General features: G+C 52.4%; 1 protein-coding gene, 1 long non-coding RNA gene and 1 other non-coding gene across 4 annotated transcripts; 2 read left to right on the top strand and 1 right to left on the bottom strand.

Moving 5' to 3' along the window:
- Positions 1-362: 362 nt before the first annotated feature.
- Ring1 (ring finger protein 1) lies at positions 363-4,274 on the top strand. 2 transcript variants are annotated; one of them, XM_013156993.3, is made up of 8 exons: positions 363-511; positions 610-737; positions 1,463-1,623; positions 1,719-1,934; positions 2,608-2,997; positions 3,138-3,411; positions 3,676-3,773; positions 3,955-4,274. In XM_013156993.3, exons 2-8 carry the CDS (start codon positions 660-662, stop codon positions 4,163-4,165), a joined length of 1,428 nt encoding a protein of 475 aa, XP_013012447.1. In that variant the 5' UTR covers positions 363-511; positions 610-659; the 3' UTR covers positions 4,166-4,274. The 2 variants fall into 2 exon arrangements, with proteins under 2 accessions (XP_013012447.1, XP_003473975.1); XM_003473927.5 differs by having other exon boundaries at positions 367-511; positions 3,676-4,103.
- Positions 4,275-9,494: 5,220 nt separating this feature from the next.
- On the bottom strand, positions 9,495-17,901 carry LOC134473728 (uncharacterized). The gene is made up of 2 exons (XR_010044146.1): positions 16,232-17,901; positions 9,495-10,515 (listed from the first exon to the last, which is right to left on the bottom strand). It is a non-coding gene; the product is annotated as an uncharacterized LOC134473728 (long non-coding RNA).
- Positions 11,995-12,113, top strand: LOC111757975 (5S ribosomal RNA). The gene has a single exon (XR_002792228.1). It is a non-coding gene; the product is annotated as a 5S ribosomal RNA (ribosomal RNA).
- Positions 17,902-18,543: the final 642 nt, after the last annotated feature.

Raw genomic sequence — 18,543 nt, 5'->3', positions numbered from 1 at the left:
GGGCCTCGGGACAGGGCAGCCTCCGCAGGGCTGCAGGGCCGGGCGCCCCGGGATCCCACGCGGGGCTGCGGAGCTGCGGGCGGAGGGGGGTGGGGGCCCTCTCCCGGGACGCGGTCCCCTCGCGGGTCCGGACGACCAGGCCCCGCCCTCCGCAGCGAGGCCGGGGGAGGGGGCGCTGGGCGCGCGACGCTGCGGGGCGGGGCGCGGTCCCCACGTGGCGGGGCTCCGGGGCGGCAGCGGGCGTCCCCCTAGGCGAGGAAACCCCGCGTCCACGCCGCGTCCCACCCGCGCCCGCCGCGAGTGGCGGTGACGTCCGGGCCGCGGGGGAGGAGAGCAGCCGGGCGGAAGTGACGTAGGCCCGAGCGCCCGGGCCATGGCGGCGGCGGCGGCGGCGGCGACGGCGCGAGCTGCTATCTGAGCGGCGGCGGCGGCGGCGGCGGGGCGCGCGGACTCGGCCCGGGCCCGGCCTGAGCGGAGCGCGGCGGCGGCGGAACGCGGACGCCGGAGCGGGGTGAGGGGCGGCGGGGAGCGGAGGGGCGGTGGGCGGGCGGGGACTGCGCGAGGGGCGGCCCCCCTAACACCGCCTCCCGCGCCCCTTCCCCCTCCCAGCCTCTCTGCGCCTCACCCGAGCCCCGGTGGGGGGTCTGCGCCCGGTCACCATGACGACGCCGGCGAATGCCCAAAATGCCAGCAAAACGTGGGAACTCAGTCTGTATGAGCTGCACCGGACCCCGCAGGTGACGAGGAGCCTCCAGCCCCGGCTTCCTCCATGCCCCCGACGCCAGCCCGCAGACCCCATCGGAGGGCTTCTTGTCCGTTCTTTGCCTGCTCCGCCAACCCTGCCCAACTCCGTGGACTCCCGGGCCCTGCTTTGGAGTCACTTTAATTTTTTTTTGAAGCACTTTTATGTGTATCTTATCTGATCTTCAAAACAGCCCTGCCACAGAGGCATTCAATATGTTGCTATGTTTCTTTGAAAACTAGTAAGCAGGTGCCCAGATCACCTTCTCAGCCTCTCAGTTGAGTGCATACAAGACGGCGTGGAACTTCGTAACATCCCAATCCTATACATGCAAACGCGCGTGTGCACTGTTGAGTCAGTAGTGCGTGGGGCCTCAGAATCTGCCTTTGCAATAGTGCAATAGTGCATTCGGATCTACTTATTAAAGAATTCCATCTTCTCCAAACCACATGTGTGTGCCCCACACCTCACCCTAAGCCTCTCATCAAACCTCAGCTCCTGTTTCAAAGCTCCTTTTAGCGGCACCAACTTTTTGTGCACATCCACTCCAAGTCAGTGGCCCCTCAAACTCAACAGTCCCTTCTTCCTCAAGTGGCCAGTGTGGGTACCCAGATTCTGCCATTTCACTGCTCTATTTCTCAGAACTCCTCCCCAGTGAGTCAGTTTTTAAGACCTCTTTACCCCAACCCTCCACCACCTCTCTCCTCCCTGATGCTCCAGGAAGCCATCATGGATGGTACAGAGATCGCAGTTTCCCCTCGATCGCTGCATTCGGAGCTCATGTGCCCCATCTGCCTGGACATGCTGAAGAACACGATGACTACCAAGGAGTGCCTCCACCGCTTCTGCTCTGACTGCATCGTCACAGCCCTGCGGAGCGGGTAATGGAAGGGGCACATCTAAGATGGGGAGAAGGGGTGCGGGGCTGGGGTCCTCTCATGGGTCCAGTCTGGACTATAGCCATCTCCTGTCCTAGGAACAAGGAATGCCCTACCTGCCGGAAAAAACTGGTGTCTAAGCGGTCCCTCCGGCCAGACCCCAATTTTGATGCGCTGATCTCTAAAATCTATCCCAGCCGGGAGGAATACGAGGCTCACCAAGACCGGGTGCTCATTCGCCTCAGCCGTCTGCACAACCAGCAGGCACTGAGCTCCAGCATCGAGGAGGGGCTGCGGATGCAGGCCATGCACAGGTGCAGGGGTCAGGAGAGGGGCTGCAGCTGGCCTGGCAGGGTGGGGTGGGCAGGACGGGGCCGCACTGGGCCCCTGGGTCAGACTCCTGAAACTGTCTCTGCTGCCTACCTCCTCCAAGCCTCAGCATCCTGAGAGCTGACCACAGCCTGATGGTTAAACGGCCTGGGAATCATGGCTGCAATTGTAGCTTCTTAGGTGAACAGCCAACATTGTTTTCCTTAAGAAAATAGCTTGCCCTCTTAGCTCTGTGCAGGTTAGAACAGCAGAGTGATTTCCAGCATAACTTTCAGTTACACTAGGGATGCAGTCACCATCTGAGCCAGTACCTCTGTCACGTGTGTCCTGGTGACCTGTGGTTCTTGTTAAAAATGCAGATTTGATCCAGGAGGCCTAGGTTGGGCCTGAGAGTATGCATTCTGTGAGCTTTCAGGTGATGCCCCTTCAGCTGGCTCTTGGCCCACATTTTGGAGGGGAGAACCATGATCTCAAACGAGTTTCTCAGCTTCTCTAAGCCTGTTTGCTTAGCCGTAAAAGAAGCGTTAAACATTAGGTGCTGGGCACATCCTTAGGTGTTGTCATTCAGACTTACCCAGTTTCTTTCCTGTCTGATGCTCCAAGTCTCAGTTCTTCTTGTCCTGGGTGCTTTCTAACCTGAGCCCCTTGCTTCTACAGGGCCCAGCGCGTGAGGCGGCCGATGCCCGGGTCAGATCAGACCACGACACTGAGTGGGGGAGAAGGAGAGGCCGGGGAGGGAGAGGGGGATGGAGAGGATGTCAGCTCCGACTCTGCTCCTGACTCGGCCCCTGGCCCTGCTCCTAAGCGGCCCCGAGGAGGGGGCGCAGGGGGCAGCAGTGTAGGGACGGGGGGAGGTGGTACTGGTGGGGGAGGTGGGGGCGCCGGTTCTGAAGACTCTGGTGACCGGGGAGGCACTGTGGGAGGGGGAACCCTGGGCCCCCCGAGTCCCCCTGGCGCCCCCAGCCCCCCGGAGCCAGGTGGAGAAATCGAGCTAGTGTTCCGGCCTCATCCCCTGCTCGTGGAGAAAGGAGAATACTGCCAGACTAGGTGAGAGCCTGCCTTTCCCCAAACTTGTGAAAAAGCAAAGACTCAAAGATAGGCTTCTCCAAACCCCAGAAGTCTGTCTAGGAAGTCCCTCCCCTGTCCCTTCCCAGAGTGAGGCCACCTGTTTCCTGCCCTGCCCCCAGGTATGTGAAGACCACTGGAAACGCCACTGTGGACCACCTCTCCAAGTACTTGGCCCTGCGCATTGCCCTTGAGCGGAGGCAACAGCAAGAGGCTGGCGAGCCAGGAGGGCCTGGCGGGGGTGCCTCTGACACTGGGGGACCTGATGGGGGCGGTGGGGAGGGCGGGGGTGCTGGAGGAGGTGAAGGCCCAGAAGAGCCTGCTTTGCCCAGCCTGGAGGGCGTCAGCGAAAAGCAGTACACCATCTACATCGCGCCCGGAGGTGGAGCGTTCACGGTGAGCCTGGGAAGGGGCTGGGATACAGGGCTCAGGAGGCCACAGTGGCCTGGGCCACACCAACATGAACCTGTCCCCAGCTCCATAACCCTGCCCTCCCTCTTCTCGTCCATCTCCTGTGTCCTCTGCCATCACTGTGTGGGCTCCTGCCTTGCTCATCCCTTTGATTCTTAGCTTTCTGACCCCCTTGGTCACCTTTTTTCTCTCACTCACTTCTTTTTCTATCTTCTGCAACTTTGTCTTGTCTCTCCCACCCCACCCCAGACGCTGAATGGCTCACTGACCCTGGAGCTGGTGAATGAGAAGTTCTGGAAGGTGTCCCGGCCGCTCGAGCTCTGCTATGCCCCCACTAAGGATCCAAAGTAACCCCACAGGGGACAGCCAGACAATGGGGACCCTGGGGTGTCCCTCCTATGTCCTGGCCCACCACCTAGCTCCTTCATCTCCCAGTGCCCCCAGCCCCACCAGCCAGCAAGAGGACTCAGTTGATGACAAGTGGCTTTTATACAAAGTATCTATATCAGATTCTTCTATATTGTACAGAGCAGGGCACGCGCCCCCGCCTGCCTGCCTGCCGCCTTTTCTATCGCCTCCCAACCACCCATCCAGCCCAGGTGACCAGGAAGGTGAAGAACCCTCCCCTCAGGCCTTCCTACCAACAACAAATTCGCTTTTATTTTCCCTCTTTGAAACCTGCAGTTCTGTGTGTGTTTTTCAGGGGTGTACAAGAAAAAAGACCTGGGAGGGAGGCTGATAAATCAGTAGACACAGCCTTGGAAATTGGGAGGAAATGGCCAAGGCCATTCATGAAACGGAAGTCCCATTTTTGTGACTGTTCAAAATAGAGGATATGTACAAAAATAGGGATGGCTTATCTGTGAAGCTGGAGTAGAGGATGAAGAGTGGAGAGATGCAAAATCAGGTCCTCAACTTGTCCCCTAAAAGCCAAGCTACCAGGGCTGAAACCCAGCTCCTGATGCCAAACAGCCAGAAGATGGGCCCAGAGGGTGGTGTTTGCAAGGAGCTGACAGCCATGCCACCACCAGAAGCTGGTTGGGAGTGAGGAGAGAGGGAGGCAAGTGGGAGGGGCCTGGCCGCCCCGCCCCAACTCGGAATCCTGGAGAAAAGAGTGGAACGGGACCGTGGATCCCAGGAGCGCGTGGCTGGGCCCTGGGGTGGGCCCGCGGCGTGAGGGGTCACTGTTCTGGCAGCACGGGAAGCCAGTGACCCAGAGTGGGGGCCAAAAGGGGAGCCATTGGCCACCTGGGCTTCAAATTCCGTCAACTGGGGCGGGAGGTGGCGGGGGTCGGACAGCCCCAGAAGGCGCAGCCGCACTTTCCACCCACCCACCGCCTCTGCCCCCACTTCCTGTTTCCGCTGCCTTGGTGCCCCAAATCTGCCCCCTCGCTCAGCCTTGGGCATGCCGTGCAGGTCGTAACTGCAAACACCGCTGCCCTGCGCCTCCCTGGGCTGCGCCCCTAGGGTCTTGTCTCCAGTGCCCCCGCAGGCAGGCGTCCTTCCAGCCCAGTGAGCCCCACAGTCCGGGAGCCTGGCGCTGCAGCAATAGATGACAGCTACCCCCAAGCGTGGTCCCTCCACCTCCGTTTTGGCATCCCCAGTGTCCAGGGCCGCAGTGCCCAGAATGCTGGGGTGCAGGCTGGTGAACCTCGTTCCTGAGCTCAGGCAGAGGTTCGAGGGGAGCAGCTTGGCAAGAACATACCGAGGTGAACCAGAGAGCCCAATATGAGGTCGGCGGCGTTTCTGGCTCCTGGCTGCTGGACTGGCGCACCCCGCCTGGCAGCCCCCAGCCCAGTCCGGCCTCGGCTCCGCCCCTTTCGCCTGCGACTCTGTGACTCTGTCCACGTGACAGCTTCGCAGTCGGGCTGTTAGGTGACAGTTAGGACAGGGCTGTGTTTAGGTGACCTCAGGGAGCACCTCCCTGGATCAGTTCCCCTACACCCCAAAAATTAACTACCCCTGCCTGACGCCCTCCTGCCAGTGCTGGGAGAAGGAGCAATGGGGTCTGCACGCCCGCAGGGGTCCAATTCTGTTCCGTCTTGGCCCATTGGACGTGTGTTGCCTGGCCCCTGGGTCTCTCCCTGTCAAGCCTGCATTCGGGCCAGGCAACGGACACGAGGCACAGAAGGGGAGAATGGGACGTTGCCAGGAAAAGGCCAGCTCACCCTGCCGCGAGTCCAAGGACCTGGATTCAGGTCTTCACCCAGCCCTGCACGGCTGGGTTTGGTCTCGGCGTCCTCAGCCGTGAAATGGGAAAATAAGGGGTTGACGTGGGGATCTAATACAAGCACAGTAACAGGCCTGACCTTCCTGCACCCTGCGTGGGTGCGGGACCACGAGCCGGGGACTTGGAAACGCAGCTTCTAAGCTGGGATGCTGGCGCAGGCCTGCCACCCTGACACCCTGGGCAGCCAAGGAAAGACAATTACAAGTTGGAGCCAACCCTGGGCAACTCAGTGACACTGTCGAAATTTAGAACGAGGGGGATGGATGAAGTTTAGTCGAAAGGCCCAGTGCTGGGGTGGGTCATCCCAGGACCATCGGCTGCCTGAGACAGGCTGAGAGGTCTTCACGTGGTCTGATTTTTGACGTGCCCTGAGGACCACGGCGGCCCTCCGCGCTGTGTGAGGCTGGCTGGCTGTTTTTCACGGTGCTGGGGCCAGGACCCAGGACCTCGCACTGTGCCCCAGCCACGCGGTCAGTGTGCGGAGGCCGGTGCATAGTGGAGGCGGCTGAGGCCGTGGGTGCCCGGAGGGGCGAGGGGGAGGCTGTTGGAGGGGCTGCTGGAGGGGCGGGAGGCTTTTTGCCCCCTGGGAGGGAGATGTGGGAAACCTCTTTTCCTCTTTCCCTTCCCTGGCACCCCTGGGTTTCACCTCTCTCAGGCTTCTCAGTCTCCAAACCACAGCAGAGCCTGTGTGAGAAAGGAAGGCGGATGTGAAGTCCAGGGGTTCCCGACCCGGAGGAAAGCGCCCTCCAGGAGCCCCGGCCCAGGGGAGGCCCGAGTCTGAGCCCTGGCCTGGCCTGGCCTGGCCGCCCTTGTTCCCTAGGACCCTGCCCTGCCTCTGCGCTCCCGCCTCGGTGTCTTCTGCTTCCAGCTCTCCCCCAGGAGGCTCTCATCTTGGTCCAGCCCCCCACCCCACTCCCAGCTCCTCAGCCGCTGTGGCACAGAGGAAGGCAGGGAGGGGAGAAGGCGATGGAGACCTAGGAAGAGTGAAGAAAGGAGAACGAGGCTTTGCGAGACAAACCCTAGAAAAACTTAAGAACCCTCCCTAGAGGGCCTCGCGTTTCCTCTACCATTTGCATCTTTTCTTCTCCCACACCCCCAAGGTACCGAGCTGCTCCCCAAGCACTACACTTCGTGTGCCCTCTACAGGCTGGGACACTGGCTTTAAACTCAGCCAGCTGTCCCTTCCTCCGTCCCCACAGCGCAGCTGGCACTGTACCTCCAGGTTCCTGCAGGGAGTGACTGGCTTGGGCCACGCATGCAGCAAGTGCCGCGCTGCTGTGAATGGCTCCGATCAGGGAGCCCTTGGTTCCTGTACTGACTGGGACACACCGGGGAGCTGGGCAACGTTTCTGCTGTGAGGTATCAGGCTGAGGACTGACAGAGGCGAGAAGGACCACTTACCCTGGGGGAAGGATCTTACCCCGCTGGCCATTCAAGCATCTAGTCCTGTCCGCTTATCTTCAGTAATCCCCTCAAATCTGTCCGATCGGTCCCTGCACCTCCTCGGCTCAAGCCACCCCGGGACCGCTCGGCTGTCTTCCAGGTGGCAATAGCTGAAGAGGCGGGAACAGCCTCCTCTCACACATGCTGCCCAGGGAAGACAGGGTTTGTTGTGTTTTCAGTACTGGGATTGAATCCAGGGGCTTTGCGCTGAGCCACAACTCCAGTCCTTCTTAATTCAGTTTGAGACAGGGCCTCACTAAATTGCTAAATTGCCCAATTTGCAATCCCCCTGCCTCAGCCTCCCACAGTGCTGCGATTACAGGCGTGTGCCACCACACTGTTTAAAATGGATCTTTTTAAAATGCAAATGTTATGCTTTCAATGACCGAGTTTAAACCCATTCAAAGGTTTGCGGCTGATCTTAGGTTACAGCCTCCAGCCCTTCCCTGGCCTCTCAGGACCCGTGAAGCATGGCCCCACCCCTCCAGCCTCGGGGCCTCACCCCTCTTTCTGTGTGCTGCAGGTCCTGTCTGTATGGAATTTTCTCCTGCAGGGACCCAAAAGCCTCCCACTCTATTCCTCCCTTGACTTCTCAGTTCTTAACATTTCCCTGGGGAGGTCCCTGCCCCTCTTTCAGGGTTGGATTCCCACCTCGGAGCACTCTCCCCGGGGTGCAGGCAGCACGCTGGCAGTTGTGAATTTGCAGGTGACTGACTGAGGTCAGCTTCTTCCTATTGATCAGAGGCTCTCTGGAGGCTGGGAACACAACTGCAGAAGCGCCCTCTCTCCTGGCCCCTGGACTCAGCCCTGGACACCCACAGATCCAGGCTGAAGAAATGCTTCGGTATCTGGCTGCAGGGAGAGGGGCAGGGCTGCAGACTTCAGGATTATAGAGGGGGCGGGTGGAGGTCGCCCTTCTGGCTCTGGGGCCCACTGCTGCTCCCTTGACACCATTACTCCCTGTATTCCCAGCATCCCAGGCCATGGCACCCTTCGCCAGCCTGTGAGACGCCCCCTCTCCGGTCTCCTCTAACGACTCAGCATGCTTGTCTGGCTCCATTTTGTCTCTTTCAAAAACCAGTGTGGAATAAAGAAGCAAGAACATGCAGACCAGAAACTTAGGACTCCATAACTAAATTAGGCTGGGCATAATGGTGCACTTGGGAGGCTGAGGCAGGAGGATCATTGTGACTTTGAGGCCAATCTAGGCTACAAAGTGAGTTTAAGGCCAGCCTGAACTGCATAGTGAGACCCTGGCTCAAAAAGACAGGCTGAGGATTTAGCTCAGCGGCGTATGCACCCGCCTTGCAAGTGTGTGGTTGTGAGTTTGACCCCTGGTACCGATAAAAAAGAAAAAGACAAAAAAAAAAGACACACACACACACACACTAAAAGTTCTGTTGCCCTCATCAACTAAGAATATTTGAGAAAATATGAAAATTTAAATATGTGTTTGCATCTCAAAAGGGAAGTAAAACCCAGGTTCTAGAAAAAGAAGAAACTGAGAACTAGCGGATGAGCCGACTGTGAACAGGTCTCTGTAAGCTGGTTGCTAACGGCTTGGGGTTACGACCCTAGATAGGTCAGGACCCTAGATAGAAAATGAAGCCTTGGCCTAATAAGGTGGGGGAAATGGATGACAGACAGCTAAGGATGATTTTTTTAAAAACCAGAGAGCCCGGGGTTTAGCTCAGTGGTGTAAGCACCTGCCTGGTAAGCGTGAGGTCGTGAGTTCAATTCCAGGTACCGAAAAAGAGAAAAATAAGAAAGAAGCAGAAAAACAAGCCAGGAGTGGTGGAGCACAGGTGTAATGTCAGCATCTGAGGACATGAGGATTGCTGAGTTTGAGGCCAGACTGGGGTACATGGCGAGACCTTGTCTCAAAAAAGAACAAGAAAGAAATAAAGAAAAGAGGGAAGGAAGGAGAAAAACTGAATAGACATGAATTCTAAAGACCTGAATGACAAGTTGGAAATGTGCAAACAGACAGCACCCAGATGGCTCGTCACAGTCTTCTGGCCACGGTTACAGGGGCTGTTTACTCACATAAACCCTCCACGCATCAGGAAAAAGGGGCCAGTCAGCCTTCTAAGGCTGCAAGTCCTAAATAAAATAATTAGTAAACTGAGTCCAGCAGTGTATGTGTGTACATACACACATGTGTGTTAGGGAATGATGGTGCAGGGTTCATTCTAGGAATGCAGAGACAGTCTGCTTTAAAAAGTGAATGAGGCCAGGCACAGAGGCACATACCTATAATTCCAGCACTAGGGAGGCTGAGGCAGAGGATTGCTGGGTGTTCATGGCCAGTCTGAGTTATATAATGAGTTCAAGGCCGGTCTAAACTACTGTCTTAGTTCCTTTCCCTTGTTGCTGAGGCAAAATACCCAACACGTTAAAAAGGAAAAGTTTATTTTAGTTCACAGTTTGTAGAGGTTTCAGTCCATACGCAGTTGGCTCCAAGGCAGGGTGGGATGGCAGAGAGGCGTTGCAAAAGAGAAACAGATCATGGCAGGCAAAAGACAGCAAGCAACAAACTACAAGTATCCAGCAACAAGCCTCTTTCGGTCCCTGCTATTGTACCCCTGATCCCCTCCTTAGAGCAGCTAGCACTCACACCTTAATCCTAGCATTACACTACAAATGTCATAGACTCCAGATCCTCTGGAAAAGCCCCGCCTGTGACCACATGAGGGTTTTGGGGGGACATCTAGAAACAAACCATAATGTTATATCCCCAGCCCCTCAAAGATTCAAGTACTCCGTTTGTGCAAAAGGCATTCAGTCCGTGTTGAAGAGCTGGCAAAGTCAGCCTTGCTGAAAAGTCCAAGTCCCAATCTCTTCTGAAATTTAAGGCAAACTCTTAGCTGCAAGGCCCCATACAATGAAAGATAGATTCCGACATTCAATGGCACAGGATAAACACTCCCATTCCAAAAGTGCAAACGGGGATACAAAGAGGATACAAAGGAATGGGATCAAAACAAGTCCAAAATCCAGCAGGGCAAACATTAAAACCTGTGCGGTATCTGAGGCAATCTGTGGCAAGATGTGAACTCCAAAGAGCTTGGGCAGCTCCACCCCTACCGCTCTGCAGGTGGTTGTAGCTCTCATGGCCTCTCTCTTGAGCCGGCTTGCATTTTTACACAGAGGACCCACGCTCCTGCCTTCTCCAGACTTCTGGGATCTCCACTGCACCTCTGGCTTCACACTCACAGCTTCACACACTGTCTTCTCAGAAGCTCATTGCCAAACCTCCCAGGCTTCTTCTAAAATTTGGGTGGAAGTTTCCCAATCCCAGAACTCTTGCATTCTGCATGCACCTAAAACTAGCGCCACATGGATGATGCCAAGATCTGCTGCCAGTTGGAGCAGCAGGCAGGCTGTCCTCTGTCTTGGCCATAGAGGTTGAGTGCCTGCGAACCAAATGCAGAGAAATAACTTCCCTAAGCTGGTGCTATTCTGGAACGTGATGCTCTGAGGCTCTATTAACAAGGTAATTTGAGACTACAAAGAGTGGAGTCCTGCTGCTTCTTGTGATGCCCTCAGGCCTTGTGTTCTATTCTCCTGTTCCTTCTCAGCAAGTAAGATCTCCTCTGCTCTATCTTTCCAGTCCATAGCTTTACTGGAGTTTCTTTTTTTTTTTTTTTTTTTTTTTTTTTTTTTTTGAGACAGGGTCTCACTATGTAGTTCAGCCTGGCCTTGAACTCACTTTGTAGCCCAGGCTAGCCTCAAACTCACAGTGATCTTCCTGCCTCAGCCTCCCGAGTTCTGGGATTACAGATGTGCACCATCACACCTGGCCTCTGGAGTTTCCTTTCTGGCCAACCTACCCACATTTTAAGTCATTTCCCTGGACTCTTTGTTCTTGATTTTGAACATAGAACTGGCTAAAAGCCTCTAACAGCAGCCATGCCATGATCTCAATGTTAGACTGCCTTGACATTTCTTCTGCTACATTAATTAATCCATCACCCTTAATCTCAGTCTCAGGCAAAAACTCTGGACATGAGAAAAATGCAGACAAACTTTCTGCCAAGGCATAACACACATCATCTGGAGTTCAACAGCCAGTGAAGGCTTTCTTCCTAGCACAAACCTCCTGAGTCTGGTCTTGACCGGTACCATTTCTATCAGCCTTCTGGTCTTCTGAGCATGACCAGAATCTCCCATCAAGTACACTTTAAGGAGTTCCAGGGCTACTTTTCCAAAAAGCATCTCCAAACTTTTCCAAACTCTTCCCACAACTCTTTCCTAAAGGCTCCTAAACCACCAGGTAACATCACAGCAAGGACCCCACTTCTCTGGTTTCAAATTCTGTTGTAGATACTTTTCTTGTTGCTGAGACAAAATACTCAAAGTTAAAGAAGAAAACGTTTATTTGGCTCACAGTTCATAGAGACTCCTGCCGCAAGACAGGTGGCATGGCAGAGGGGCATCACAGAAGGAAGACAGTTCACATCAGAAAGACACAGCAACAGCGAGCAGTCAGCAATGGCAGCTTCTTTCTGATCCTTTTATATTTCACATGGGAGCCAAACCAATCAACAGCCTGAGCTAATGATCACACAGTCTCAGTCTCAGCACCACACAGTCTAGATCCAGGCACCCTCTGAAAAGCATCCCCATGACTGCATGAGGCTTCAGGGGGACAAATGATAACAACTACACAGCAAGACCCTGTCTCAAAAAATATTATCAGTGAGATATACAGAACTGACACATTAGAAGGTAAACATATATGATTAGTTCAACAAGTAAGGAGAACTCAGTGGATAAAGCTTAACACTAATTCACAATTTTAAAAAAGTTTCTAAGGTTGGAAATGCAGCTCTGGTAGAAAACTTGCCTGGAATGTGCAAAGGTGTGGGTTTAAGCAAAAAGAAAAAACATCTGTCTATGGCCATACCACCCTGAACGTGCCCAATCTCGTCTGATCTTGGAAGCTAAGCAGGGTCGGGCCTGGTTAGTACTTGGATGGGAGACCACCTGGAACTACCGGGTGCTGTAGGCTTAAAAAAAAAAAAAAAAAAAGAAAGAAAGAAAAAACATCTAATTGGCTAGCAATGAGAGACTTTTCCAAACCGAGATGAAGACAGCAGATTTCCCTGTTTCTGTTCAACTTCATGCTGGGACTGGGTGGGATGAGCTGATACACTGAGAAAAAGAAATATGGCTAGGCATGGAGACCCATGCCTGTAATAGCAGCACTTAGGAAGCCACAGCAGGACACTCACCACAAGTTTGAAGCTAGCCTGGGCTCCATAGTGAGATCTTGTCTCAAAAATACAAAAAAGAAAAAAGAAAGAATGAAAAGAGAGAGAGAAAGAAAGCCATCACTATAAATGGTGATTGCTAACCGCAGACTGATCACTGTATCTCAGGATATACAATTTATAAGGAATCTACAAGTTACTAGAACACACACTTTTCTCAGAACCAGATGAACACCTGAAACACCAATGTGCTATCCTACAGCGACGAACACATAGAATATTTCATTTTGAGAAATGCCATTTGTAAAAGCAACAAAAACCACAGGATACTTAGGAATAAATATAAGAGAATATGTTGATGGGAGAATTACACAACTTCCTTGGAGAACATAAAGAAATGGAGAGACATATCATGCCTATGAAGAGGAAAACTCAACACCCCTTTCCCCTAAAGAACATATCTGCAAATAAATTTCAGATAGCTTATGGATGTGAAAATAAAACTTACAATTGTTCAAAGAAAATATAAGGCGATATCAGAGTACGGGAAAATTTTAGACAAGTTACAGAAAGCACAAACAATTCATATTGTAAAGATCATATCAACAGATGCAGAAACAAAAAATATCCAAATAGAAGAGGAAGGAGCTGAATTGTCAGTGTTTACAGAGGACATGGTCATACGTATAAACTCTAGACTCATCTGCTGATTGACAACCACCACAATCCTGTCTTCCAGACCTGATATTCTGTCTCCACACTGGTTGACTGCTGGGTATACTTTCAGAGGCATATTTAATTTCCTGGATTTCTATTTGAGTCTGATTTATGAAATACAGTTCTTTTCTATGTTGGACATTTGTGGTCTCCATGTCTTTCCTTGGGCCCTCTATTTTTTTTTTTTTCTGAATCTACTCTAGACCTACTAATCATTTCCTTCTTTGTGACTATCATCTCTTTATCTCTGTTCTGTTTTTGTCAAGAGACTTATTGATCTGCTTTGTTACTCCCACTGCTACCGTTTCATAAAATTCAGATGAGTAGCTTTTGACTTCCCCAACCTCAACGCCCCCTTGATTTTCCTCGGGTGAAATGGGGATTATGAGTTACATCTTGCTTCCATGTTTTCTCACTTGCTATTTTGTTTTGTTTGTTTTCTGCATTAAGGCTTGTAAATTGCTTACAGTAGGTAGCTTTATTACTACTTTTAAAACTTCTTTAGGAAATGATTACTTTTGGGCTGGAGATTTAGCTCAGCGGTATAAGCGCCTGCCTTGCAAGCAGACAGTTGTGATTTCGATCCCTGGTACCCATAAAAATGAAAAAGACAAAAAAAAAATGAAACGATTACTTTTCAGAGGTGTCTTCTAGGCAGAGCTGGCTTTAGGCTTTTGAGTATGTCCCAGGATCCTGCCTCTGCAATTTATCAGGGATGAAAGACTGCTGCCTGCGTGGCTGGCACCCAGTGCTTTGGAACTGGACTACACTATTAGGTTCCCCAGACAAACTGGGCATGAGCATACAAGGAAGAGCAGTTGAGCACAACTATGTCATCTTGGCTAATGTAGTGTAATCAATAATAATAATACCATCAAGGGCTGGGGATGCAGCTTGGCAGCAGAGCACCTGCCTGGCAAGCGCAAGGTCCTGAGTTCAATTCCCAATACCAGGGGCAAAAAATACCGTCAAGCACAGGCTTGAAAATGGCAAACTATGATCACTTAATTTGTCAACTGTAACCATAGTTATATAACAAAAATCTAAAATATCACACAATCATATATAGTGAACATCCACTCAGTAGAGTGATTTTACCTTAATGAGCGAAAATTTTAAAGTGGTAAGAAAATAAAATAGAGAAATAAAAGAAGAGAAAGCGATTAGAAGCAAGGGTGAAAGACTATTATTCCCAAGTAAAACAACAAAAGCAATGATTAAGGCATAATTGATATCTAACCCTGAGAGGACTATCATGTACACCCCAAACCGAAGACAATCTATAAAATGTCTAGTCAGTATTCCACAATATTTTGAAAAATTCGGAGAAATGTCAACCTGTAAAGAATCCCAAGGATATTTGTTTGTTTATTTGTTTGTTGAGGTAGGGTCTCATTACGTAGTTCAGACTGGCCTTGAGCTCACGATATAACTCAGGCTGGCCTTGAACTGGCAGCAATCATTCTAACTCAGCCTCCTGAGTTCTGGGATTACTGGCATGAGCCACCATGCCTGGCCAAGGATATATGTCAAATAAATGTAATGAAACATCCTAGATGGGACCCCAAAACACAAGAGCAATGGTAAATAAAAACTATGCACATGCAAACAGTTCATTTGAACTGTTACTTGGTGCTCTGATTATTCATGGGGAATTGATTACAGAATCCCCTTGAATATCAGAATCAGTGGGTACTCAAGTGCCTTATGTAAAATGTTGTCTATTTATCACCTACATACATCCTCCTGGGCACTTTACCGTCTCCAGATTATTTATAAAACGTTATATTATGTAGTTATTATTGTATGTATATTATTAGTAAATAATGAAAGATTCTGTGTGTTTCACACAGTACCTCTTTTTTTCCAAATAGTTTCCAACAGCAATTGGTTGAACCTATATTTCAAAACATATGGACACAGGAAGTGACTGTGTATACCTATTACTGCTAACAAACATTGTATCACAATGTATGATTTGAATACTGGGGAGCCCGAGGTGGGACATACAACAGATTTCTATATTCCAGCTTTTCTTTACATCTAAAACTGTTCTAACATAATAGGCTTATATTTTAAAACTCAAAAGTAATATTTAGGATATCTAAACATGATATTATAATGTTAATGCAGATAAATATATTTTATTAAAATGTATACACAGATGATTTTTAAAAGAAAAAGCAGGCACTGAGCACACTGGGAAGAGGTGCTTCACCATGCGATATGAGAGGCACCATCTGACAGCTAATTAGAGCTGTACTTTACCTCTCACCTCAGCGCTCCCACTGCTAAAATCCTCCCACACCCTGAGCTAACAAGAGCTTCAGGATCCAGCACAGGCACAACCTCCAGCTCCTATCATTTTTCTGCTCCCAGGATCAGCACGAGCAATGGCAGCCGCATGTCCCCGGGGCCTGGGCTGTGCTGATGACCGGTTTCAGGTCGTGCGGTGCCAGCACTGTGGGCAGATCCCTGGTGAGAGCCACCCCAGTGTCACCTGATAATGTGGCAGGCTGTTTGTGACAGAGGAAGCCCCCTAAAAGATGAGGCCAGGGCAGGATTCCATGCTGACAGTGCCATACAAGGAGTGTACAGGAGTGAATCCCCTCTGCAAACACCAGTGCCAGCAGAGACAGCAGAACGGGCCCATGGGGAACGGAAGAGCAACCCAGGGGGGAAGGCAGAGGGTGCCAGGTGCTCAGGTCCAAGAAAGATGGTGCTGTAGAAAAGAGTCGATCAATAACCCTGGGTACTAGCAGAAGTTCCAGTGAGAGGAAACTAAAACATAACACGAAAATCATTGCAAGAACACCGGAGTGACACGGCGAAGGGTGATTCCAGCCTGAAAAGGGATGAGCAGCAAGTGGAAGCAGAGGAAAAGAGAAAGAGTTGTGAAAATTTTCAAGCATATAGCCGGGTGTGGTGCTGAATGACGTAACCCCAGCACGTGGGAGGCTGAGGCAGGAGGATCGCTGAGACCAAGGGAGATCCTGTCTTAAACAAAGCAAACCAAAACAAAACAAAAGCATAATAGAAAACTTAAAGGTCCAAAGGTGTAGCTCAGTGGTAGAGCTCTTGCCTAGGTTCCATCCCTAGCACTGAAAATAAGCAAACAAAAAACCTAGCAAATTGAAAGTGTAATACAATTCTCATTTGTATATCTATCACATAACTACTTAACCTGGACTTAACATACATGGAAATGGTTATAGGAGCAGGATGGCCACAGGCGTGGAGGAGTGCAGGGCAGCAGGTGACCTGGGACTCCCCTCTGATGGCTTCGGTTGTGATGGAAGAATGAAATCTCCCGCTGAGAGCGGAGCACAGTGCCTCGCAGATGCCGAGGTCAGGGCCCCGTCAGCGATGCCGGTGTCTGCTTAGCACTGAGGGCCCCCAGTGAACAGGGGCGGCCGCCTCCTGGTTGTGAGATCCCCCAACACTCCCAGCTGCCAGAGTGAAGTCCTGGAGAAACTGATCGTGGGACCTCCTTCCTGGGCTGAGATCAGGGATGTGGTTCGGCTGGAGTGGAGCAGGTCCTTGGGGACAAAGCCGCCACATGGTGAGAGGCCAGGGAGACAAACTGCCCTCTGCGCAGACCGTGAGGCTGCCCAGCTGAGAGACTCAATGGGAAGATACAGGCAGCCGAGCTAGCGTCCCCGGCGCTGGGAAGAGAGGGCTGGCAGGTGGCAGGTGACAGCAACCAGCAGGGACAAGTCCAGTATAACATAAACTGCTGTTGCAGGCACACACCTGTCATCCCAGCAGAAGGCAGCAGGGGAGGCTGAGGCAGGAGGATTGCGGGTTCAACATCAGCTTGGACTACCTAGAGCGATCTGTGTTTCAAAAACAAAAGGCTAGCCTGGGACAGAAGGCTGTTTTAAGCAGAAATTGGGGGTGGCAGGGGGAGGAGGTGTCTGGAGGCGGCAAACAGGAGCCGAGTGCTGCGGGCCCTCACCTAGAAGAAAATAAACAGCTCTCCTTTCAGAAGCTCGCGGAGCGGGCGGGGCCCTCCAGGGAGGGTTAAATTTCAGCGGAAGCAGACCGGCGAGGGAAAGCGTCCGAGAAGTCCAGGGAATCAGGGGCGGGCTGGAGAGGGGCCGGCGGCCGCGGGTCGGCAGTGGTGCTGTTAAATGAAGGGGACAGTGCCCTGGCTCTCCCCCGCTGTTTCCCCTAAGGATGTGGCTGGAACCGCGGCTCTGCCCACACCCAAATCCCAGCCTGCCGGGCACTGGCTGCCTGCACTCCCCTGAGGTCTCAGGGCTCCATTTCCTCTCCCGTAAATGGGGGTGACAATAGTCCCTGCTTCGCGAGGTTGCTCTGACACTTCCGAAGCTGAGTGCTGCTGTTGTTTTGGTGACCCCCCCCCCCCGCAGTTCCGCGATTGAAACCAGGATCTTTACACTGAGCTGCATTCCCAGTGCTCACCTTCCTCCCTTTTCTTTTTCATTGCCCAGGCCAGGCTCCAGCTTGCAGTCCTCCTGCCTCGGCTTCCAGAAGTGCTGGGGCACTGCCTGACACTCGCAGCCCAGGCCAGCAGCCCCTGCTCACCCCAACTCTGGCTCCCCTCTGTAGGAAACGCGAGCAGCAGCAACATGGACAGGAACACGAGTTTGATCAGCAGTTGCTGGGGCCGTGAGAATTACACTCAGGCCCCACGGGATGACATTTCAGTGCGCCGCGGGCCACAGGACAGTGGCGGTTCCTAAGACTGCAAAGGAGCTGAAAACTTCCCACCGCCTGGGGGCGCTCTGCACCTGCCGCCCTGCGGTGGTCCCGGAATGCAGCCCAGGGCTGGGGATACAGCTCGGTGGCAGAGCACTGTCCTAGCGTGCATGAGGCCCTGGGGTTTGACACACAGCACTGCAAACTCAAAACAAAGAAACAGCCAGGGGGGTTGAGCGAGGGGGGCTAGGGCGTGGCCAAAACTGGCCCGGAAGTAGGCGTGACCTGTTAATTACAAGATCCCAGACCAGGGGCAGAACAGTCCCCCAAGTGGACTTCGGAGAACTGGGACAGGTTTCTAGCAGGATGCTAGACCTGACTTCAGCAGTGGGATCCCAGCACCGGGTCTCAGAGCTCGTATTAGGAGAGAGCGTAAGAGGACACACTGACGCCATGAAGGTTTCGCTACCCTAACTTGCCAAATCGCTCAGTGCTTGTGTCTTTGCTCTCGTCCTCTTTTTGTCTTGGCCCAACCCCGGTCTGCAGAGCCAAGTTCTCCCCGCCACATATCATTCTTCCCTTTAACTGTGCCCAGTAAACTTTGCCACTGCTTTTTACTTGCTTTGTACACTTCTTTGTTCAAGGAGAAAGAATCTGGAATCTAGGCCAGGACAGGCAAGCAACCTGAACCTCGTACCATCTCTCTGATGAGCCACTTTTAGAAGCAGGCTTCTGGTAACAGGGGGACGCATACCTTTTATCCAAGCATTCTGGGAGGCTGAGGCAGGAGGGTCACAATTTCAAGCCCCACCTGGGTGACTTGGTAAGTGCTGGTCTCAAGATAAA

The sequence above is a fragment of the Cavia porcellus genome, unplaced genomic scaffold, assembly GCF_034190915.1.
Source record: "Cavia porcellus strain 051 isolate PalLab524CR breed Dunkin Hartley unplaced genomic scaffold, mCavPor4.1 scaffold_28, whole genome shotgun sequence".
In the NCBI taxonomy this organism is placed as follows: domain Eukaryota; kingdom Metazoa; phylum Chordata; class Mammalia; order Rodentia; family Caviidae; genus Cavia; species Cavia porcellus.
Note: the sequence above shows the minus strand (reverse complement) of the source record. Positions and strands in the feature narration are given on the sequence as shown.

Excerpts from the sequence above, each read along its gene's own strand:
- Ring1 (XM_013156993.3), top strand. The coding sequence starts at position 660 with ATGACGACGCCGGCGAATGCCCAAAATGCCAGCAAAACGTGGGAACTC. Across the intron at positions 1,624-1,718 it reads GTCACAGCCCTGCGGAGCGG|GAACAAGGAATGCCCTACCT; the intron begins GTAATGGAAGGG and ends CTCCTGTCCTAG. Across the intron at positions 3,774-3,954 it reads GCCCCCACTAAGGATCCAAA|AGCAGGGCACGCGCCCCCGC; the intron begins GTAACCCCACAG and ends TATATTGTACAG.